Source organism: Tachyglossus aculeatus, chromosome 3 (assembly GCF_015852505.1).
Source record: "Tachyglossus aculeatus isolate mTacAcu1 chromosome 3, mTacAcu1.pri, whole genome shotgun sequence".
NCBI lineage: Eukaryota > Metazoa > Chordata > Mammalia > Monotremata > Tachyglossidae > Tachyglossus > Tachyglossus aculeatus.
The window spans coordinates 9,864,579-9,890,483 of record NC_052068.1 but is presented as its reverse complement, the minus strand read 5'-3'; the positions used below and the strand labels follow the sequence as shown (position 1 = coordinate 9,890,483).

General features: G+C 43.7%; 1 protein-coding gene across 1 annotated transcript in view; it reads right to left on the bottom strand.

Annotated features, from left to right (window-relative positions):
- Nucleotides 1–25,905, bottom strand: part of ADGRA1 (adhesion G protein-coupled receptor A1) — a 732,027-nt gene that overhangs the window by 447,358 nt on the left and 258,764 nt on the right. The window contains exon 6 of the mRNA XM_038744384.1: nucleotides 19,550–19,713. Within this exon, the coding sequence (XP_038600312.1) occupies nucleotides 19,550–19,713 (164 nt within the window). The remainder of the gene's footprint in view (nucleotides 1–19,549; nucleotides 19,714–25,905) is intronic.

Below are 25,905 nucleotides of genomic sequence, written 5' to 3'. Positions count from 1 at the left end.
AGAAGGAGAGAAGAAAGGTGAAGTAGGAGGGGGCGAGGGGATGGACAGCTTTGAAGCCGAGAGTGAGGAGTTTTTGCTTCATGCGAAGGTTGATAGGTAACCACTAGAGATTTTTGAGGAGGGGGGTGATATGCCCAGAGCGTTTCTGTACAAAGATAATCCAAGCTGCAGAGTTAGGTATAGACTGAAACAGGGAGAGACAGGAGGATGGGAGATCAGAAAGGAGGCTGATGCAGTAATCCAGTTGGGATAGGGTGAGAGATTGTACCAACAAGGTAGCGGTTTGGATGGAGAAGAAACGGCAGAGTTTTGCGATGTTATGAAGGTGAGACTGGTAGGTTCTGGTGATGGACTGGATTTGTGGGGTGAATGAGAGAGCGGAATCAAGGATGACACAAGGTTGCGGGCTAGTGAGATAGGAAGGATGGCAGTGCTATCCATGGTGACAGGAAAGTCAGGGAGAGGACAGGGTTTGGGAGGGAAGATAAGGAGCTCTGTCTTGGACATGCTGGGTTTTAGGTGGTGGTAGGACATCGAAGTAGAGATGTCCTTAAGGCAGGAGAAGATGCTAGCCTGAAGAGAGGGAGAGAGAATAGGGGAGGAGATATTGACTTGGGTATCATCTGTATAGAGATGATAGTTGAAGCCTTGGGAATGAATGAGCTACTTGGAGGAGCTGCATGAACTAGTGTATTGAGCCCAGGATTGGGAGGAAGAAGGACCTGATTTCTAATCCCAACTCTGCCACTTGTTTGTTGTGTGACCTTGGGTAAATCACTTAACTTCTCTGCCTCAGTTACCTCAGCTGTAAAGTGGGGATTAAGAGTATCAGTTCCATGTTTAAAACCTGATACGCTTGTATCCACCCCAGAACTTAGTACTGTGCCTGACAAATAGAAAGCGCTTAACAAATGTCACAATTATTACTTGGACTGTGAACCCCATGTGGGCAGGGACTGTGTTCGATTTGATTAATTTGCAACTACCCTAGTGTGTAGAACAATCAATCAGTCATATTTATTGAGCAATTACTGTGGGCAGAGCACTGTACTAAACACTTGGGAGAATATGACATAACAGAGTTGGTAGACATATTCACTTTCCTTCTGCTCTAGATCATTGGAAAGTAAATGATCATTCATTCATTCAATCATATTTGTTGAGCATTAGCTGAGGGCTAGGCACTGTACTAAGCTCTGGGGTGGATACAAGCAAATCAGGTTGGAAACAGTCCCTGTTCCACTTGGGGCTCACAGTCTCAATCCCCATTTTGCAGACGAGGGGACTGAGGGCCAGAAAACTGAAGTGACTTTCCCAAAGTCATGCAGTCAACAATGTGGGAAGAGACCGTGTCTACGAACTCTGTCATATTGTACTACCCCATGCCTTTAGTACAGAGAAGCAGCCTAACAGTGGAAAGAGCACGGGCTTGGGAGTCATTCATTCAGTCGTATTTATTGAGTGCTTACTGTGTGCAGAGCACTGTACTAAGTGCTTAGAAAGTGCAATTTGGCAACAGAGACAATCCCTACCCAACAATGGGCTCACAGTCTAGAAGGGACACAGTCCCTGTTCCACGTTGGGCTCACACTTATCCCCATTTTATAGATGAGATAACTGAGGCCCAGAGAAGTTAAGTGACTAGCCCAAGGTCACACAGCAGACATGTGTGGTGTCGGCATTTGAACCCAGATCCTTCAGGGATCTGTGTGAGTCAGAGGTCATGGGTTCTAATCCCGGCTCTGCCACTTGTCAGCTGTTTGACTTTGGGTTAACTTCTTAACTTCTCTGTACCTCAGTTACCTCATCTGTAAAATGGGGATTGAGACTGTGGGCCCCACATGGGACAATTTGATTACCTTGTATCTACCCCAGCGCTTAGAACAGTGCGTGGCAAATAATAAGCGCTTAATAAATACCATCATTATTAAAGTGCTGTGCACATAGTAAGCACTCAATAAAAAAAATTGGTTGATTGATTCTGACAAGATGATTACAGTCTAGAGGGAGAAGCAGACATTATGGAGCAGTGGATAGAGAGTGGGCCTGGGAGTCAGAAGGCCATGGGTGCTAATCCTGGCTCTGGCACATGTCTGCTGTGAGGCCTTGGGCAAGTCAATTCACTTCTCTCTGCCTCAATTACATCATCTGCAAAATGGGGATTGAGACTGTGAGCCCCACATAAGACAGGGACTGTTCCCAACCCAATATGCTTGTAACCACCCCAGCTCTAATTCAGTGCCGGGCAATAGTAATAGCTTAGAAAATACCACAATTATTATTAATATAAATAACAAAACAAAAACAATTACTACTACTATTATTACTACTAATAATAATAATGCCACTTTTTTGATTTCTTCAGGTTTAACAGTAATAATAATAGCATTTATTAAGTGCTTACTATGTGCAAAGCACTGTTCTAAGTGCTGGGGAGGTTACAAGGAGATCAGGTTTTCCCAAGGGGGGCTCACAGTCTTAATCCCCATTTTACAGATGAGGGAACTGAGGCACAGAGAAGTTACGTGACTTGCCCAAAGTCACACAGTTGACAATTGGAAGAGTCACAATTTGAACCCATGACCTCTGACTCCAAAGCCCGTGCTCTTTCCACTGAGCCACATTCTGGCACAGAGTCAGTTTGAGGAGATGAGATTCGCACCTGTTTCTAATTATTGCCTCCTTCTAATAGCCAACGTTTTGAGAGGTGATGCCACAGAGAAGAAGGCCACACTACTGGATATAGCCCTCTATCTGATTAGAAAAAGTCCACATTCCCGGTAAATGCTACCTGGATTCTATGCAATTAAGCAAAAAATCTGAGGTGAACACATTCTTGGTCTGACTCACATGACAATCTGAAATGGTCGGATTTCAGGAGGAAACTCACGGGGTGGGGAGGGAATGGACTTTTACTACTAATAAGTGGTAGTAGAAGTCAAAAGAGAAGCACTATTGGCATAGTGGATAGAGCCTGGGCATGGGAGTCAGAAGGACCTGGGTTCTAATCCCAAATGCCCTACTTGCCTGCTCTGTGACCTTGGGCAAGTTGCTTCACTTTTCTGTGCCTCAGTTCCCTCATCTGTAAAATGGGGATTATAAGACTGTGAGCCCCATGTGAGACAGGGACTGTGTCCAACACGATTTGTCTGTATCCATCCCAGCTCCTAGTACAGTGCTTGACACATAATAATAATAATAATAATAATAATGATAGCATTTATTAAGCACTTACTATGTGGAAAGCACTGTTCTAAGTGCTGGGGAGGTTACAAGGTGATCAGGTTGTCCCACGGGGGGCTCACAGTCTTCATCCCCATTTTACAGATGAGGTACCTGAGGCCCAGAGAAGTGAAGTGACTTGCCCAAAGCCACACAGCTGACAATTGGCGGAGCTGAGATTTGAACCCATGACCTCTGACTCCAAAGCCCATGCTCTTTCCACTGAGCCACGCTGCTTCACTTTATAAATACCATTATTATTATTATTATTATTGTTATTATTATGAAGCTTGGATTCCTTCATGAGAGTACAGAAAACATCCATTGCAGACAGGACCACGCCCACAGCTGCTAGGTTGGGAGTTGTGTAACCCAGACTGATACTCTCTAGACTGTAAGCTCATTGTGGGCAGGGAATGTGTCTGTTACATTGTTCTATTGCACTCTTCCAAATGCTTAGGACAGGGCTCCGCACACAGTAAGCACTCAATAAATATGACTGACAGACTGACTTGACTCTTGGGGTTTCTGAACAAACCCTATGGCAGCCTTCACATATGTCAAGAAAGGCAGTGTGGCTCAGTGGAAAAAGCACAGGTTTTGGAGTCAGAGGTCATGGGTTCTAATCCCGGCTCTGCCAATTGTCAGCTGTGTGCCTTCCGTAAGTCACTTAAGTTCCCTGGGCCTCAGTTTCCTCATCTGTAAAATGGGGGTTAAGACTGTGGGCCCCCGTGGGACAACCTGATCACCTTGTAACCTCCTCAGCACTTAGAACAGTGCTTTCCACATAGTAAGCGCTTAATAAATTCCACTATTATTATTATTATTATGTCAACATCTATGGCGCACAGCATGTGGAGTGAACTTAGGTACTTCTCAGGTCCCAGCATGACCCCCAAAAGGAGAGACAACTCATTCAACAGCCTACTACAAATCAAGGCTAAAGTCATCATTTTCTTCTGCTCAGTTCAGGCCAAGGAAGGGAGAGGGCTTATTTGGATGGGGCTCTGGGTGGCTCAGAATTCACTCCTGAAATCAGGAATACTACAGCCCAGCCTGCACACTTTGCTCCTCTAATACTAAACTTCTTACTGTACCTCCATTTCATCTATCTCACCGCTAACCTTTCGCCCACATCCTGCCTCTGGCCTGGAATGCCCTCCCTCTTCAAATCTGACAGACAATGACTCTCCCCCTCATTCAAAGCCTTACTGAAGGCACATCTCCTCCAAGAGGCCTTCCCTGACTTAGCCATCATTTCCTTTTCTTCCACTCCCTTCTGTGTCACCCCGACAGGCTCCCTTTATTCATCCCCCCTCCCAGCCCTTCAGCATTTTTGTCCATATCTGTAATTTATTCAGTTAATGCCCGCCTCCCCCGCTAGACTGTAAACTCATTGTGTTCAGGGAATGTGTCTGTTATATTATCATATTGCCCTCTCCCAAGTGCTTAATACAGTTCCCTGCACACTTTTTGTAAGCCCTCAAAAAACATGACTGACTGACTAACAGGAAACAATCAATCTTACTTATTGAGCACTTACTGTGTGCAGAGCACACAGTACTGCAGGGGAAAGAAAGAAGAGAGACTACTGAGGAATGGTGAGAGAAGGCCTCTGAATGAAGTAAACAAGGGTGATGGATTAGAAGCTGCAAAAGGGAATGGTGGGAAAATTCTCCAGACTTTCATAAGCCTTTTTGCAAATGGAGACAGGCTAGCACTGGCAACAAAAGGGGAAAATCAGCTAAGACATTTTAGTAGACGCTTCCATTTTCCAATCCAAATCCCATTCATTTTAATATCAACCAACCCCTTCACAATCTTTCTTGAGTTTTCATCAAGCGAAAGAAATGCTTCAGGGCACTTCAACGGTCCTAAGAACGGCCCAAATAAAACTCTCAATCATTCCGTTCTTTCGACTGCCCTTGGAAGGACGATAAAAATACTTTGGGAATATTTTGGAAAATTGGGTATTCAAGATGAATGGAGCCTTTGGTCAGTGGTTTTCTGAGAAACAGCTGCTGCTCTGATTAAATATCTGATTATACTGACGTTTGCTAAAATCTTTCAAAATGCCTGGCGATTGCGTTCTGGAAATAGTAGGTGAAGTCTTCCCCCAAACGAATGTCATGGAAATCAATCAATTAATTAATCATTCATATTTATTGACCACATACTGTGTGCAGAGCATTATCCTGAGTGCTTGGGATAGACACAATATAACAGAGTTGGTAGACACATTTCCTGCCCAAGAAGGGCTAGAATATGGCTATAAATTGCCCACCCAACCAAAGCCAATCTTGTCAGTTCCTATGGTTTACCTCTCACTGAGTGAATCATGCTAACTAAATGATTAATGCAGAAAACTCCACCTATGATAAAAAACAATTAACGAGAGGGACTGGTTTGCAGAAACTGATATTTTTAAATGGGATAAATTTAGAACAAGTTTTCCAAATCCCTGAAGGTTTGTGCTAGAGTTTTGAAGACATTTACTTATTTGTTTAAATTCAGTAATATCAGACTCGGCCTCTATACATCATGGGACTCATCGTTCATATTTTGGATGAGGAAGCAGGCTCAAAGAGAGTAAGGTACTTACCCAAAGTCATCTGGCAGGTAAGTGGCAGTACTGGGATTAGAACATGGGTTTTTTGATTCCCATCCCATCCTCTTTCCATTAGGGGTAAACTGAGGGATATACTGTGCCTGTTCCATTGTAAATCTTGAAACAGTCAATGGTATTTACTGAGTGCTTTATTGTGGGTAGAGCAATCAGTCAATTAATCATATTGATTGGCTGCTTACTGTACGCAGAGCACTGTACTAAGCATTGGGGAGGGTATGATGTTATGGAGGTGGTAGATGTGTACCCTGACATAACTATGGCATTACTTTCCCGAGTATTTAGTTCTGCAAAAAGTAAGAGCTCAATAAAAACAGCATGGTGTAGTGGTGAGTGCACAGGCCTGGAGTCAGGTCATGGGTTCTAATCCTAGTTCCATCACTTGTCTGCTTTGTGACCTTGGGCAAATCACTTCACTTCTCTGGGCCTCAGTTATCTCATCTGGAAAATGGAGATTAAGACTGTGAGCCCCACACGGGACAACCTGACTACCTTGTATTTACCCCAGAACTTAGAACAGTGCTTGGCACATAGTAAGTGTTAACAAATGCCATAATAATAATAATTATTATTATTAATAAATATGATTGAATGAATGAATGAATATTTGACTGGAAAAATATTGGTGGGGATTTGAATGTGGGCAGAGCTGTGGTCTGCCTGATATGGGGAGGGAGGAAGATCCAGGCAGGGGGAACCACAGGAGTGCGGAGATGAAGATGGAAGAGTAGAGAGAGAGAGGCATAGCTACATGTAGAGTAATAATAGTAATAATAATAATAAGTATGGTACTTGTTTAGTGCTTACTTCCTTACTTACTAAGTGCCAGGCACTGTACTAAGCACTGGGGTGGATACAAGCAAATTGGGTTGGACATAGTCCCTGTCCCACGTGGGGCTCACAGTCTCAATACTCATTTTACAGATTAGGTAACTGAGGCACAGAGAAGTAAAGTGAATTGCCCAAGGTCACACAGCAGACAAGTGGCAGAGCCGGAATTAGAACCCATGACCTTCTGACTCTCAGGCCTGCGCTCTATCCAATATGCCATACTGCTTCTTCAAAAAACCAGTTGGCTTGGGAGGGTGAATAATGGTGCACCATTTTGTTATTTCAAAACCAATCGTCTCAGCAATAACAGGTTCATCAAATGTTTCCCTTTTTTCCTTAATATTTGTTAAGCACTTACTATGTGTCAAGAACTTTTCTAAGTGGTAGGCTAGATATAAATTAGATAGAAGCAGCAGTGCCTAGTGGAGAGAGCAAAGGCCTGGGAGTCAGAGGGCCTGGGTTCTAATCCCAGGTCCGCCACTAGTTTTCTGTGTGACCCTGGGCAAGTCACTTAACTTCTCTGTACCTCAGATCCCTCATCGGTAAAATGGGGATCAAGATTTTGTACCTTATGTGGAACATAAATAAGATGATATCTGTAAATTTATTCATTATATCTGTAATTTTATTATATCTGTAATTTCATTTATTTGTACTGATGTATGTCTCCCATCCTCTAGACTGTAAACTCGTTGTGGGTAGGGAATGTCACCATTTATTGTTTTATTGTACTTTCCCAAGAGATTAGTACAGTGCTGCACACAGAATAAGCACTCAATGAATAGGACTGAATGAATGAATGAATGACGGGGACTGTGTCCAACCTGATTATCTTGTATAGTTATAATAATAATCATAATGATGGCATTTGTTAAGCGCTTACTATGTGCAAAGCACTGTTCTAAGCGCTGGGGAGGTTACAAGGTGATCAGCTTGTCCCATGGGGGGCTCACAGTCTTAATCCCCATTTCACAGATGTGGTAACTGAGGCCCAGAGAAGTTAAGTGACTTGCCCAAAGTCACACAGCTGACAATTGGCAGGGCCGGGATTTGAATCCATGACCTCTGACTCCAAAGCCCGTGCTCTTTCCACTGAGCTACGCTCCTTCTCTATCCCAATTTTATCTAACGCAGTGATTAGTGCAATGCCTGGCACATATTTAAGCACTTAACATAAAATAATATCATAAAAAAATGTTAATCAGGTCAGACACAGCACCTGTCCCACATGGACTTCAAAATCAAAGTAGGAGGGAGAGCGACACTGAATCCCCATTTTACAGATGAGGAAACAGAAGCACAAAGAAGTGAACTGCCCGAAGTCACGGAGCAGGCAACTGGCAGAACTGGGAAGGGAACCCAGCACTGAGAACCAGCCTGGCCTAGTGGATAGAGCCTGGGCCTGGAAGTAAGAGAGACCTAGCCTCTAAACCCAGCTCTACCACTTGTCTGCTGTGGGACTTGGGGCAACTTCCTGGTGCCTCAGTTACCTCATCTGTCAAACAGGGATTAACATAGTGAACCCCATGTGGGACATGGACTATGATCAACCTGAGAAACTTGTACCCACCTCAGTGCTTAGTACAATGCCTGGCACATGGTAAGCGCTTACCAAATATCATTTAAAAAAAAACCCAAAACAGGACTCCCAGGTATGTGCCCTTTCCACCACGTCACAGTACTCCTCTGATTTTACCTTAATTTTTTTTTTATTTCCTAAAGACCTTCCCTCACTTATTTATCATCCATTCTGGGTTCTGGGTGTTTGTATGCCTTCGTTCATATTCATCTGTCTCACCTTTCCCACCTGTAATATGTGGGTGCTATATTTAATAATAATGATGGCATTTATTAAGCACTTACTATGTGCAAAGCACTGTTCTAAGCACTGGGGAGGTTACAAGGTGATCAGGTTGTCCCACAGGGGGCTTACAGTCTTAACCCCCATTTTACAGATGAGGTAACTGAGGCACAGAGAAGTTAAGTGACTTGCCCAAAGTCATACAGCTGACAATTGGCGTAGCTGGGATTTGAACCCATGACCTCTGACTCCCAAGCCTGTGCTCTTTCCACTGAGCCACGCTGCTTCTCTATATTTAATTACCTGCCAGCTCAGAAACAATGACAGCTTGACCCTAATACCTTTTCCTATATACCAGTTCACGCTCAGCCACAAGTGCAATAGCAGACTATAAGCTCATCTCTAGTCTGTAAGATCGTTGTGGGCAGGGAATCTGTTTATTGTTATATTATTTTCTCCCAAGAGCTTAATACAGTGCTCTGCAAACAGTAAGCACTCAATATGACTGAATGAATGTTCCAGCACTATCTTTATTCCTTGGCTCCTTCCCCTTCCATCTTGTCAAGAACCCGTCTCTGCCTTTTCAATAGCTAAATGGCCTTTGGCATTTCTTTCTTCACACCCTTAGCCCAGTACATCTAGAAGAGCATCAAAAACATCTTATAGCTTAAGTGCTGGGTTTCAAAAGGTGCCCAATTAAACAACAAGGATTTCCAATTAATCGGACTCCTTTCCTTGTCTGCTGGCACCCGTCATTTCTGTGACATGCCACAGAGCTAACATGAGTTCTCTACACTCAGGGGAATTTGAGCTCTCCCCATCATGCGTCACACCTCGAATCTCTTTGAAAAACACTCCAGGATTTTAACCTCCCCAACAGACCCAAAGCAGGAAAACAAATCCCCAAAACTTGATTTTATGGATTATAATAATAATGATGACATTTTAAGTGCTTACTATGTGCCAGACACTTTTCTAAGTGTTGAGGTAGATACAAGATAATCAGGTTAGACGCAGTCCCTGTCCCATATAGGGCTCACAATCTTAATCCCCATTTGGAACATGAGGGAACTTGGGCACAGAAAAGTTTAAGTGACTTGTCCAAGGTCACACAGAGTAGATAAATGGAGGAGCTGGGATGCGAACCTAGGTTCTTCTGACTCCCAGGCCCTTGCTCTAGCTATTAATCAATCATATTTATTGAGTGCTTACTGTGTGCAGAGCACTGTACTTAGCGCTTGGGAAGTACAAGTTGGCAACATATAGAGACAGTCCCTACCCAAGAGCGGGTTCACGTTGCTTCTCTGCCTATGTTAAGGACAGCTTCTCCCAACTTTGCCTCTTTCTCTAACTTTTCTGAAACATCTTTGGGAATTAAACCCAAATGTCTCTCCATAATTTATTTTAATGTCGGTCTCCCCCTCTTGGCTGTAAGATCATTGAGGGCAGGAAATAGTGCTCTGCTCAGTAGTGCTCAATAAATACGATGGAATGATTGACCAAATGCTTGGATCAAGTGATTAATCACTAAATTGGATTTTCAGTGGGTGATGCCATTTGACAACGTAGAGTGCTCTGTTTTGTGTCTTCTGCATTGTGTCAGATTCATGAGTTCACTGCTGCAGTGACAGTGTTTTCAGTCTGCAGAGAAACTAGAAGGACATGAAGTCTCATTTCCATCTTTCACAATAACTCAGACAAAATAATTGCAAGACCGATGGATGTGGTGCGATGCTAAAACTAGGACACCCTACCTGAACATTTCCTAAAGCGAGTAGTTAGAAGTCTGCTCCTTTCATTCATTCAATCATATTTATTGAGTGCTTCCCCGCCAAAACTTGGCTTAACCTAAAATATATATATATATATATATATATATACACAAAGTTGAGCCCCCTCCTTCCTCTCTCCCTGAGCCCCCTCCTTCCTCTCCCCCTCCCCCTCCCCCCACCCTACCTCCCCTCCCCTCCCCGTTCCCTCCCCTCCCCACAGCACCTGTTATTATTCTATTTATTTTACTTGTACATATTTACTATTCTATTTATTTTATTTTGTTAATATGTTTTGTTTTGTTGTCTCTCTCCCCCTTCTAGACTGTGAGCCCATTGTTGGGTAGGAACCGCCTCTATATGTTGCCAACATGTACTTCCCAAGCGCTTAGTACAGTGCTCTGCACACAGTAAGCACTCAATAAATATGATTGAATGAATGAATGAAACAACTGTCCAGGTTTCCCAGGCTCAAAGTGCCTAATCCACTACACATCTGACTACCACTATTGTAACCCTGGAACCAGAGAAAGAGACTTTTGTTGGACAATGTGCAGTGAGAGTTGGGAGAAGCAGTGTGGCCCAGTGAAAAGATCACAAGCCTGGGAGCCACTAACCCTGGGTTCTAATGCCGGCTCTGCCACGTGTCTGCTGTGGGACCTTGGGCAAATCAGTTAACATCTCTGTGCCTCGGGTATATCATGTGTAAAATAGGGACTAAATCCTTCTCTCTCCTACTATTTATGGTATTTGTTATGTGCTTACCTTGTGCCAGGTACTGTACTAAGTGCTAAGACTGTCCCCAGGTGGGACAGAGAGTGATTAATTTGTAACTACCCCTGTGTTTGGAACAAAGTAGGTACTTATTAAGTACCATGATTATTAAGAGTTCATGCTTTTATTTAGTGAAAGCTTCTTACTCACCTCTGCTTCAAAGCCTTATTGAAGGCCCATTTTCTCCAAGACGTCTTCCCCAACTAAGCCCTCTTTTCCTCTTCTCCCACTCCCTTCTGCGTCACCCTGTCTTGATCCCTTCATTCATCTCTCCATCCCAGACCCATGGCACTTATTTCCACATCCAAAATATCTTGATTTCTATTAACGTCTGTCTCCCCATCTAGACTGTAAGCCCATTGTGGGCAGGGAATGTCTTTCTTCTGTCTTGTACTCTTCCAAGCACTTAGCACAGTGCTCTGCATACAGTAAGCATTCAATAATACATTTGCCAGACTGCTTACCTGACTGCTGTGCATGCTACTGGGTCACCGCTAATTCTCAGAGCAGAGGGTGACGCTGTAAATTCTGGTGGTGTGTAAATTGGGATTTGGGATGGTTTGAGGAAAACTGTACAAACTCATTTTCAAAGCAAAATGGGCTTCAACCCTAATTCATTCAATCGTATTCATCACCCTAATGGGTGATGCCACTGGGACAGTGTGTAAGATGCATCGTGAGCACTGCTTCAGCACATTTGGTATTTATTTCCCAGAGCCTCTGGAAAAAGAATGATCAGTCAGCTGTCCCCCAGTGACAATTCTAACCTGGAGCAAATCTACCTGGCAGCAGATGAAATGGAAGACGGGGTGCTTATTTTTCAAAACCCAGATCGGATGAACTCTCGATTTGGGGACTGCTAGGAACTGAAGGATCCTCTGAAGATGGAGAAGCAGTGTAGTTTGTGGAAAGCTACTACTGGACTGGACTACTGGACTACTGTATATCTGGACTACTGCATCAGCCTGCTCTCTGATCTCCTATCCTCGTGTCTCTCCCCACTTCAATCCATACTTCATGCTGCTGCCTGGATTGTCTTTGTCCAGAAACGCTCTGGGCATGTTACTCCCCTCTTCAAAAATCTCCAGTGGCTACCAATCAATCTGCGCATCAGGCAGAAACTCCTCACCCTCGGCTTCAAGGCTCTCCATCACCTCACCCTCCTCCTACCTCACCTCCCTTCTCTCCTTCTACAGCCCAGCCTGCACCCTCCACTCCTCTGCCGCTAATCTCCTCACCGTGCCTCGTTCTCGCCTGTCCCGCCGTCGACCCCCAGCCCACGTCATCCCCCTGGCCTGGAATGTGCTCCCTCCGCACATCCGCCAAGCTAGCTCTCTTCCTCCCTTCAAGGCCCTACAGAGAACTCACCTCCTCCAGGAGGCCTTCCCAGACTGAGCCCCCTCCTTCCTCTCCCCCTCATCCCCCCCTCTCCATCCCCCTTGTCTTACCTCCTTCCCTTCCCCACAGCACCTGTATATATGTATATATGTTTGTACATATTTATTACTCTATTTATTTATTTTACTTGTACATATCTATTCTATTTATTTTATTTTGTTAATATGTTTGGTTTTGTTCTCTGTCTCCCCCTTCTAGACTGTGAGCCCACTGTTGGGTAGGGACTGCCTCTATATGTTGCCAACTTGTACTTCCCAAGGCTTAGTACAGTGCTCTGCACACAGTAAGCGCTCAATAAATACGATTGATTGATTGATTGATTGACTGAAAGAGTGGGGGCCTGGGAGTCAGAGGACCTGGATTCTAATCCCAGCTCTGCCCCTTGTCTACTGTGTGATCTTGGGTAAGTCACGTAATTTCTCTGGGCCTCAGTTCCCCCATCTGGAAAATGGGGATTCAATGACTTCTTCCTAATCAGACCACGGGACCTGATTATGAGCCCACTGTTGGGTAGGGACTGTCTCTATATGTTGCCAATTTGTACTTCCCAAGTGCTTAGTACAGTGCTCTGCACACAGTAAGTGCTCAATAAATACGATTGATGATGATGATGACCCCAGTGCTTAGTACAGTGCTTGACACACAGGAAGCACTTAACTAATACTCCAGTTATTGTTATTTACTAATAATGATTCCAGCTCTGACTTTTCTGCTGTGTGACCCTGGGCAAGTCATTTCACTTCTCTGGACCTCAGTTACCTCATCTGTAAAGTGGGGATTAAGACTGTGAGCCCCCTGTGGGGAAACCTGATTACCTTATAGCTAGAACAGTGTTTGACACATAGTAAGCTCTTAAATACCATAAAAAAATGTGATCTTGAGGTAAGTTACTTCACTTCTTTGTGCCTCAGTTACCTCATCTGTCTAATGGGGATTAAGACTGTGAGCCCCATGTGGGACATGGACTGTGTCCAACATAATTAACTCGGAGCTACCCCAGTACGTAGTATGGTGCCTGGCACATAGTAAGCCCTTAAAAAATACCATTGAAAAGCAGAAGTATAGAAAAAGACAGTCTGCCCTTTTTATAAACACAAGCACACAGAGCACAAAAGGTATCACTTATTCAGTAGCAAATCATTTTCCTATTTTTAGCTATTTCCTCTGATTTCGAGAGTGATTTGATTGCAAATAATACCCATACAAAGTGCCAGATAATCATACTATAACTTCTTCATTGATTAAGTAATTACCCAAGGCATGTTTTCGCTTTTGAAGAGAAAGAGTAAGTGTGTATGAAATATTAGCAGAGGGTAGCTTCACAAGACAGGGATTTTGAAGTGTATTGCTTAGACAGCTCAAGTTCTAAAGTGAGAAATATGACTTTCAGGTGATTCACAAAGAAATTTATGCCATGAAACCGAATTCATGTTTTCTCTCAACACCACACGAGTTGGAGAAAAAACGAATTTCTGGTAAAGAGGAAATAAGATCCTTCCGACATTCCGATGAAGAGCTATTAAGTCATTTTTACAACCATCTCTGAATCTCTCTTATCTCAGCATTAAACCAGGACTGCAAGATGAGACCAGTAGAATCACTACAACATGGATTCTCTGGCCCAACTTATCATTACACTAATTAGTTCTCTTTATCTTTTTCATTTCTCTTCCTCTGCCAAACTCATTTTCCTTGACCAGAGCTCATTCCCTTTACATCCTTTCTGAACAAAATCTATTTATAATAGCTCTGATTTTATGATCCTGATTTAGAAACTATACCGCAATACATTTCAGTGAATCTTGTCAGAGTCAGCTGGAGCAAAGGAGTCTGCACTACTTCTGGTGGGATTTTCAGGCAGCAGTCTGCCTATCAGTGCTAACTGGGAAAAAAATAACAAATAAAAATAAAGAAAATTTAAAAATACAAGTGTTTTCCTTAGGAATGTAAGGCAGACTGATTATCTGCTCCAGCATAGCCAGAGTAGTCCATCATTCTTATCGGTAATCCTGACTATTTTTGAAACAGTAATGTCGCGGAATTGGGTTTATTCCCACTCACAGGTCTGTCTGCCTAGAGGAAGGAACACAGGACTGGGAGCCAAGAGATCTGGGTTCTAATCCCAGTTCTGACATTTTCCTGCTGTGGGCCCTTGGCAACTTACCTAACTTCTCTGTGCCTCAGTTTCCACATCTGTCAAATAGAGATTAAATACACGTTCTCCCTTTCTCCCTTCCCCTTTCATTGCGAGCTTCATGTTGGACAGGGGACTGTGTCTGATATGATTATCCAGTATTTATCCTAGCATTTAGGACTGTGTTTGCCACATAGAAGGCACCTAAACAACAATCCCCGTTTTGCAGATGAGGTAACTGAGGCACAGAGAAGTTAGGTGACAAGTGGCGGATCCAGGATTAGAACCCACGTCCTCTGACTCCTAAGTCTCTGACTCTTTCTATTAAGCCATGCTGCTTCTAGAACAGGGAGAGAAAGCCATGTCTCCCTCCATACTACACCCCAACAGGCCCGCAATCACCTACCTCAAGTAGAGCAACTCAGTCTGTTCCTTGTTGTTGCTTATGGAATCACAAACATTCTCTAACAAGGCTGCTTGTTGTGGACTCATCAGAGTCCTTCTCACAACTGAGGTCTCATTCATTCAACCATATTTTTGGAGTGCTTACTGTGTGCAGAGCACTGTACTAAGTGCTTGTTCCCTCTCTGTGCCTGGACATATTTGCTGCTCTCCCTATCTTCAAGGTCATTTTGCAATCACATCTACTCTAGGAGACATCTTCTGATGAATCATTTCCCTCGTGACTGCCACTTCAGGAATTCCACATCAACTAAACACTTGGAAACCTACCCCTCTGACAGTTGAGCTCATCAACCCATCCTTACATTCTATTGATTCCTCCTATAACAGTAATTTAGTCAATCGATGGTAGTGACTGAATGCTGAGACACAAGGAGATTGAGTGACTTGCCCAAGGTCACACAGTAGGTAAGTGATGGAGCAAAGATTAGGATCCAGGTCTTCTTACTCCCAAGACCACAATCTTTCCACTAGGCTGCATTTATTTTAGTGTCTGTCTTCTCCCCTAGAGAGTAAGCTCCTTCAATCTACCAATTAATCAGTGGCATTTATTGAATGCTTATTTGTGCAGAGGACTGTACTAAGCTTAGAACAGTGCTTGACACATAGTAAGCACTTAACAAGTACCATAATAATAATAATATTAATAATAATAATTATTATTATTATTAAGCACTTGGGAGAGCACAGTTCAATTGGTAGGCAAAATCCCTGCCCTCCAGGCACGTATAGCCTTTTGGGGAGACATAAATTAAAATAAATTACAGGTAAGGGAAGCAACCAAGTATAAGGAGATAGATAACCAATCAATCAGAGGTATTTATTGAGCAATCAGTGTGTGCAGAACACTATACTAAGCCCTTGGGAGAGTACAATGAAACAATATAACAGATACCTTCCCTGTTCACAACGATCTTAGAGGCTGGAAGGGGAGACAGACATTAATATAAATTAATAAATGGTGGATATGTACACAAATGCTGTGTGGCTGAGGAGAGGTGAATGAAGGGTGCAGATCAGGGCAAAGCAGAAGGGAGTGGGAGAAAAGGAAATGAAGGCCTAGTCAGGGAAGGCCTGTGGAGGAGATGGGCCTTCACGTATGACTCGCCCAAGGTCACACAGCAGGCAAGTGGCAGATTCTCCATTAGAACCCTTGTCTTTCTTCCTCCCAGGCCCAGGCTCTATCCATTTTATCTCCCTCTTCAGAACATCCTCACTTTGTAATCTTGAACTGTAACCCTGAATCATTGGAACCCTCCAGCCAGGCATTCCAACAAGGGAAAAACAACAATTTCTTTAACTTTTTATTAAAAAACATGAACTATGCATCAATATAATTAACTTCACTGGGCAGCAGAATCCCCTGAAGAGCCTGGGTTAGGCAGTTTCTATTTGTGTAAGAGATCGGGGTTGATCAAGCAAAAGGGAGGAGAAAGTAAAAGTAGTGCCAGACTCTGAAAACACACAATGAAATGGCAACACACAAAGGACAGTCTTTGTGTGGCAAGGATTGTGGATCTCACATTGACCTTCTCAGTCTCTCTCTCTCTTTCTCTCCCTCTCTCTCTGTCTCTCCCCCACACACACCCATAGATGAACTTCCAAATTAGTGGTGTCTTCTTTAACTATGAAGAGATTCACACAAACGGATTTTTTGGAGCAGAGTTGTCAAGGCGATAGCCACCTCAATCAATCAATCGTATTTATTGAGCACTTACTGTGTGCAGAGCATTGCACTAAGTGCTTGGGAGACTACAATATATGAGAGTTGGTAGACACGTTCCCTGCCCATGATGAGTTTACAGTCTAGATGGGGAGAAGCATTCCCTGACGGCAGAAGACTTCTGCTGGCACGCACAATCGCTGTCAAGGAGCTAAAAGGTTAGAAAGCAGATTGGGTCAGACACCAGGCCCTTCTCTCACCCGAAACCCAAGTCCCCTGTAAATCAGCAGTTGGTGCACTCATGGTTTTCACCACCGTTGAGGTGAAATATTTCTATTAATGTCTGTCTCCCCCTCTAGACTCCAAGATCGTTGTGGGCAGGGAATGTGTCTGTTTATTGTTGTAGTGTACTCTCCCAAGCGTTGGTACAGTGCTTTGCACCCAGTAAGTGCTCAATAAATACCACTGAATGAATGTACTCTGGGCTACAAAGCAAACAGTCCATCCCACGGAAAACGAGCCCAAAAATGTGGAAACAGAAGACGGCTGCGAGTCAGTATACCTAGGTTCTAATCCCATCTCCTCCACCTGCTGACTGTGCGGTCTTGGGCAAGTCACAATTTCTTTGGGCTCGTTTTCCTCATCTGTAAAAGGGGGCTTAAATATCCAGACTCCCTTCCCCATAGACCATGAGTGCCATGTGGGATGGGGACCATATCTCTCTGATCGAACTGTATCTACCCCACTGCTTAGCAAAGTGCTAGTCACAGTCATCACTTAAGGAATACTATGACTTTATGACTGTAAACTCGTTGTGGGCAGGGATTATGTCTCTTTATTGTTATATTGTAATAATAATAATAATAATGGCATTTGTTAAGCGCTTACTATGTGCAGAGCACTGGTCTAAGCGCTGAGGGAGAATACAAGGTGATCAAGTCGTGGGGCTCACAGTCTTAATCCCCATTTTACTGATGAGGTAACTGAGGCTCAGAGAAGTTAAGTGACTTGCCCAAGGTCACACAGCAGACATGTGGCCGAGTCAGGACCCATGACCTCTGACTCCGAAGCCTGTGCTCTTTCCACTGAGCCATGCTACTCTCCCAAAGGATTAGTACAGTGCTCTGCATGCAGTAAGTGTTCAATAAATGTGAATGAATGATCATTCTCCATGTGGAGGAGAGGGTCTTTTCAACAACACAGATGAGATCTCACAGTCAGGATCATACTTTCAAAGGAAAGAAGGCAAATTCCCTCTTCCTCTTGGGCCATAAACGGCTTCAGAGTCATTCCACAGAATTGTGGTTCCTTGAAGTAGGAAACAGAGTACCTTCTTGGTGTCCTGCTGGGGAACCCTCGTTCATTAACCAAATACTATGTTCACCTTATTAAGAATCTTGTGCTCACTGACAAACTGAAAAATATGAATTATGAATACCGTGGGCTGCTGTCGGATGCGTACACACTGAGTTGAAATATAAATCCCCTCGCTTCCACTGCCTTAAATAAGTGGCTCTATTTTGAGAATTGAAAACAAAGTTCGGATGTCCTGTGGAATCGTGGGTTAATTGTCTGGCTGGAGACCAGCTGCTGGCTCGGAAAGGACCAGTGATAGTGGGTGAAACTCGGAGACGGAGGACCGCTGGACTTGAACGCTTATATACAAAGTCAGCGGGGAAGACATGTAAAGCGAGGCTTACACTTGGATTTTTGACATCTGGATGGAGCCCAAGGAATGAATCCAACTATGAATACAGGGAGAAAACTGGCAGCATGCAGCAGTAAATGCAAAACAGAGACATCCGCTCGAAAATATTCTTCCCTAAATTAAGTTCCTAACAAGCCGATCTTTCGCGGTGGCATTTAGCTCCATGAGACAGAGAACAGGTAAAAGGTTGGGTTTCTGAGTTGGAGCTCTGAAAATGTGTCAGCCCGGAGACTGAAAAATTGTTATTTACCAGTGACACACAAGTATCGGTGGAAGAAGATTGGAGACGGGGCCACAGGCGGAAAGATAAATGCTAGATGATGATGATGATAATGATGATGGCATTTGTTAAGCATTTACTATGTGCCAAACACTCTTCTAAGCACTGAGGTAAATACAAGATAATCAGGATGGACACAGTCCCTGTCCCATTTGGGGCTCACAGTCTTAATCCCTATTTTACAGATAAGATAACTGAGGCCAAGAGAAGTGAAGTGACCCAAGGTCACACAGCAGATAAGTGGAGGAGCCAGGATTAGAACCTGTAACCTTCCGACTCCCAGGTCTGTGCTCTATCTACTATGCCCTGCTAGAGTGAGGAGGCCTGGGAAGGAGCTGACTTCAAGTCTTAAAAAGAGACACAGTGTGGCTTAGTGGGTAGAGCCTGGGCCAGGGAGTTAGAAGGACTTGGGTTCTAATCCCGGCTCTGCCACTTGTCTGCTCTGTGACCTTGGACAAGTCATTTATCTTCTCTGGGCCTCAGTTCCCTCATCTGGAAAATGGGGATGAAGACTGTGAACCCTGTGTGGGGCATGGGATTGCGTCCAACCTTATTAGCTTGCGTCTACCCCAGTGCTTAATTCATTGCCTGGAAAATAGTAAATGCATAACAAATACCATAAAAAAAACCCAAAACACAGTGTAACTCTATCATATCCTAAGCTATGAAACCTACCACATGGGTTTCATCAGGGATTTTATTGCCTTAAAAAACCAAAAAAAATCGCTCTATGCTAGAGACTGCCAAGGTAACCTAATATGTTATACTGTACTCTCCCAAGCACTTACTACAGTACTTTGCACACAGGGGGCGCTCAATATATACCACTGATTGATTCAGCCTCATCTCATTTTCAGACACTTTATAAATGCGCAACTCACCGCAGGTCAGTTCGGTCTCCTTGAGGTTGCGAAAGGCCAGACCTCGTAGGGCAGTGGGGTAAGCACAGAGGGTTTCTTCCGCTATCCGAACCGACGCACTTCGGGCCCACTGAAGGATCCATCTTAGATTGCAGTCGCAGATGAGGGAATCTGTGTTGAAATGTCTTGGGAAAGCAAAAGTGAGAGAGAAATAATAAACACTCAAAACCCAGAATAACCTATCTCCACTGGTGGCCACTGTTGTGACCTTGGACATGTACATTAATCTTTCTGGGCTTCGGTTTCCTCATCTGGAAAATAGGGGTAAAATATCTGTTCTCCCTCCCTCTGAGACAGTGATACTGGGGTGGGACAGGGACTGTGTTGGAACTGCTTAAATTTTAGCAATCCCAGAGCTTAGCATATTGCACGTGGTAAGTGCTCAATAAATATCACCAGTATTACCTGGGAATTTAGCTTATAAGGGCAAAATCAGGTCTGTGCTATAATAGATACATAGCAGTCTTTGTCTTCTAACAAATGCACATTCCCTGAGGTTACTGAGGACAGAGGATTTGATGCTCATAGAAGAAATCTATTTGGTAATTCCAGTACCAAAGAGAAAAGAAGAGAAGAGAACAGAAGCAGCATGGCTTAGTGGGAAGAGCCCTAGCTTGGGAGTCAGCGGTCATGGGTTCTAATCCAGCCTCTGCCACTTGTCAGTTGTGTGACTTTGGGCAAGTCACTTGACTTCTCTGTGCCTCAGTTACCTCATCTGTAAAATGGGGAATAAGATTGTGAGCCCCACGTGGGACAACCTGATTACCTTGTATCTACCCCAGAGCTTAGAACAGTGCTTGGCACATAGTAAGTGCTTAACAAATGCTATTATTATTATTATTATTTTTATTACCATGACTACCATGGGAAATCACTTTATTATGAGCTGAGGAAAAATTATATGGGTGAGGTGCATTTAGAACCCCTGTTTTCAAAATTGACCCAGGTTTGGGGTTTTTTTTTGGTTTGTTTGTTTATTTCTATGGTATTTGTTAAGTCTTAATCCCTATTTTACAGATGAGGTAACTGAGGCACAAAGAAGTTAAGTGACTTGCCCAAAGTCACACAGCTGATAATTGGCAGAGCCGGGATTTGAAACCATGACCTCTGACTCCAAAGCCCGTGTTCTTTCCACTGAGTCACGCTGCTTCTCTGCTGTAAAATGGGGATTAAGACTGTGAGCCCCACGTGGAACAACCTGATTACCTTGCATCTACCCAGTGCTTAGAACAGTGCTTGGCACATAGTAAGCACTTAACAAATACCATTATTATTATTATAATTGAAGGCAGGGAGAACAGGTATTTCATCGAAAGAAAGAGTACCATGGAGGTTGTGGCCTAGTGGAAAGAGCACAGGCCTGGGAGTCAGAGGAACTGGATTCTAATACCAGCTCTGCCACTTCAATCAATCCATCTATGGTATTTACTGAGCACTTATTGTGTACAGAGCACTGAACTAAGTGTTTGGGAGAGTACAATGTAACAGTATAATACACACAGTCCCTGCCCACAGCGAGCTAACAGTCTAAAGGACTATACTAAGGTCTTGGGAAAGCACAATACAACGGAGTTGGTAAATGTGATAATAATAACAATAATGATAATAATAATAATAAAGATGGCATTTGTTAAGTGCTTACTATGTGCCAGCCACTGTTCTAAACGCTAGGGTAGATACAAGGTAATAAGGTTGTCCCACGTGGGGCTCACAGTCTTAATCCCCATTTTACAGATGAGGTAACTGAGGTCCAGAGAAGTTAACTGACTTGCCCAAGGTCACACAGCAGACAAGTGGCTGAGCTGGGATTAGAGCCCACGACCTCTGACTCCCAAGCCCAGGCTCTTTCCACTGAGCCACAATGCTTCACGCTTCCTGCCTATAAGGATCTTACTAAACCTACTAAAATTACTAAACTTCTCTATACCTCAATTCTCTCATCTATAAAATGGGGATTCAATACCTGTCCTCCCTCTTCCTGAAACTGTGAGTCCCATGTGGAACAGGGGTTGTATCTGATCCTATTGTATTGCATCTATCCTAGCACTTAGTACTGTACTTGGCATGTAGTAAGCGCCTCAAATATTATTATTGACTAGGCTGAAGTTGTTTGTTTATAGCATTCATTCAGGGCTATGTGCCAAGTACTTTACTGAGTGCTGGGGTAGAGACAAGATAAAAATAATAGTAATAATGATGGCATTTTTTAACTGCTTACTATGTGCAAAGCACTGTTCTAAGTGCTGGGGAGGTTATAAGGTGATCAGGTTGTCCCATGTGGGGCTCACAGTCTTAATCCCCATTTTACAGACGAGGTAACTGAGGCACAGAGAAGTCAAGTGACTTGCCCGAAGTCACACTGCTGACAATTGGCGGAGCTGGGATTTGAACCCATGACCTCTGACTCCAAAGCCCGTGCTCTTTCCACTGAGCCATGCTGCTCAGCTTAGACATGGTCCCTGTCCCACTTAGGGCTCAGAGTCTAAATAGGAAGAAGAAGGATTTAATTGCCAATTTGCAGATGAGGCAACTGAGGCCCAGAGAAGTGAAGCAACTTGTCTGACGTCACACAGCAGACAGGAGGCAGAGTCGGAATTAGAACCAAGGTCCTCTGACTCCCAGTCCTGGGCCCTTTCAACTAAGCCATGCTGCTTTGCTGACCAAGCTGGGATTAGAATGCAGAACCTTGACTGTCGCCCCCTGCTCTTTCCATTAAACCATGCTGCCTGCAATAAATCAGCTTCCCGTCAAGGGAAATCAAGCACACACAGTTGATTTTGCTCGGGGTCACTGCTTTCACCATAAACCATCCAACCTGCCGAGAACTTTCTCCTGCATAAAGTTTAAGTGTGCATATATCTTACTATGGCAATGCTTCAAGCAGGAGAGTGGTCTTTTGTAGGAGCTGAATATAAAGGAAGACCATGAAGAGGGAATGAACTTGGAGTTATTTTTCCCGTTCAGTAAGTCAGAGGTTTCATGACTTCAACCGAGGGACCAATTCACACAATAATTTATTGTCCAACTTGGTTCTTTAAGGTAGGATGGAACTCGAGGATTTAGCAGAGTGCTTGGCACATAATAAGTGCTTAGCAGCATGGCCTAGTGGGTAGAACACAGATCTGGGATTCAGAAGGTCGTGGGTTCTAATCCCGGCTCTGCCACTTGTCTGCTATGTGACCTTGGGCAAGTCACTTTGCTTCTCTGGGCCTCAGTTCCCTCACCTGTAAAACAGGGATTAAGACTGTGAGCCCTCCGTGGGAAAGGGACTGTGTCCAACCCGATTATCTTGTATCGACCCCAGCTCTTTGAACAGTGCCTGGCACATAGTAAGCGCTTAACAAATACTATAATTATAATAACAAATATCACAACTATTTTCAATTATTAAAGATAAGGAACAGAGGAAAGAAAAAAAGGTTGGTAAAGCTGAGATCGAAGAGGTTCTCAATGGTGTGATTTTATGATTCTCGTTTGGAACACTGTGGAATAAGAAGCACTTAGGTTGTGTATTCCTTTCTTCCCTCTCCCATGATATGGGTGGCAGAGAAGTGGAAAGTGTTGGATGGGAGGGCAGGCTCAGAGTCAATTCCCTCTCCTCATCTTCCTTTCCCTCCCTATTCGTCCCTTCTCCCCACTCTACAGCACTTACATATATATGTCATTTTATATTGATGTCTGTTTACTTGTACTGATGTCTGTCTCTCCCCCTCTAGATGGTGAGCTCGTTGTGCGCAGGGATTGTCTCTCTTTATTGCTGTATTGTACTTTCTCAAGCATTTAGTACAGTGCTGTGCACACAGAAAGGGCTCAATAAATACGACTGAATGAATACCGACTCCCCACTATGCACTAAACTTTGTAACCCCTGAGTACTTGGATACCCTACCCCTATAGCCTATTTGCACATATCCTTATACCCTTTAATCTATATCCTTATACCCTCTAATCTATTTTGATAGCCATCTCCCCTGCTAGATTTTAATCTCCTTGAGGCTATGGAGCCTGTCTACCTCCTCAATCATACTCTCTGCAGTGCTTAGCACAGTGCTCTGCACACAGTAAGCACTTACTAAATTCATTCATTCATTCAATCGTATTTATTGAGTCCTTACTGTGTGCACAGCACTGTACTAAGTGCTTAAGAAGTACAAGTTGGCAACAAAAAACTGAATGATTGAATGAACAACTATAATTGATCGATAAAACATTCACAGTCCCGGCATCTCCTCTTTTTTTTACTTATTTTCTTAATGCTCTTTGTTAAGCACTTATTAATAATAATAATAATAATAATAATGACATTTATTAAGCTCTTACTATGTGCAAAGCACTGCTCTAAGCGCAGGGGGGATACAAGGTGATCAGGTTGTCCCACGTGGGGCTCACAGTCTTAGTCCCCATTTTACAGATTAAGTAACTGAGGCATAGAGAAGTTAAGTGACTTGCCCAAAGTCACACAGCTGACAATTGGTGGAGCTGGGATTTGAACCCATGACCACTGACCCCAAAGCCCATGCTCTTTCCACTGAGCCACGATGCTTCTCTATAAGCAGTCACACTGCTTATTGTGTGCCAGGCATTGTGCTAGGACCTGAGGTAGATACAATCAATCAATTCATCATATTTAATGAGCGCTTAGGTGTGCAGAGCACTGTACTCAGTGCTTGGGAGAGTAATAATAATAATAATAATGGCATTTATTAAGCACTTACTATGTGCAAAGCACTGTACTAAGTGCTGGGGAAATTACAAGGAGATCAGGTTGTCCCACAGCGGGCTCACAGTCTTAATCCCCATTTTACAGATGAGGGAACTGAGGCCCAGAGAAGTTAAGTGACTTGCCCAAAGTCACACAGCTGACAATTGGCAGAGCCGGGATTCGAACCCATGACCCCTGACTCCAAAGCCCAGGCTCTTTCCACTGAGCCACGCTGCTTCTCTAAAGAGAGTACAATGTAACAGACACATTACCTGCCAACAGCCAATGAGATTGGACACGGCCTAATCTGGACACAGTCCCTGGCCCACATAGGGCTCACAGTCTACAGAAGAGGTAACTGAGGCCCAGAGAAGTGAAGTGACTTTCTCAAAGTCACACAGCAGACAAGTGGCAGAGCAGGGATCAGAGCCCAGGTTTGCTGACTTCCAGGTCCCCGTTCTCTCCACCAGGCTATGCGACTTCTCTTGATCAGCAGTAGTGTTTGTTGAGCATCTATGGAATGTGAAGCACTGAATTCGGCAGGTGGAAGAGTATAAGAGATGCAAGAAATACAATTGTTGGTCCCCCCAGCAGCTTGCAATCGAAAATGAGACCTCCACGTACCCTCCTCTCTGCTCCACAACACTTGTGTATATATCTACATATTTATTATTCTATTTATTTTTTTAATGATGTGTATATATCTATAATTATATTCATTCATTCAATCGTATTTATTGAGCACTTACTGTGTGCAGAGCACTGTACTAAGCGCTTGAGAAGTACAAGTTGGCAACATATAGAGACGGTCCCTACCCAAAAGCGGGCTCACAGTCTAGAAGGGTGAGACAAACAAAACAAAACATGTAGACAGGTGTCAAAATCGTTAGAATAAATAGAATTATAGCTATATGCACATCATTAACAAAATATATAGGATAGTAAATATGTTCAAGTAAAATAAATAGAGTAATAAATCTGTACAAATATATACAAGTGCTGTGGGAAGGGGAAGGAGGTAGGGCATGGGGATGGGGAGGAGGAGAGGAAAAAAGGGGCCTCAGTCTGGGAAAACCTCCTGGAAGAGGTGAGCTCTCACTAGGGCTTTGAAGGGAGGAAGAGAGCTAGTTTGGTTATATCTATGCTATTGATGCATGCTTGCTTGTTTTGTTTGGTTGGCCGTCTCCCACCCTTCTAGACTGTGAGCCTGTTGTTGGGTAGGGATTGTCTGAGCAGCATGGCTCAGTGGAAAGAGCAAGGGCTTTGGAGTCAGAGATCATGGGCTCAAATCTCAGCTCCACCACTTGTCAGATGTGTGACTTTGGGCAAGTTACTTAACTTCTCTGTGCCTCAGTTCCCTCATTTGTAAAATGGGGATTAAGACTGCGAGCCCCCCATGGGACAACCTGATTACCTGGTAACCTCCCCAGCGCTTCGAACACTGCTTTGCACATAGCAAGCACTTAATAAATGCCATCATTAATTAATTAATTATTTGTTGATGAATTGTACTTTCCAAGCGTTTAGTTCAGTGCTCTGCACACAGTAAGTGCTCAATAACTACGATTGAATGAATGAATGAATGAAAGTTACTTGTCTGCTGGGAGTGGCTATT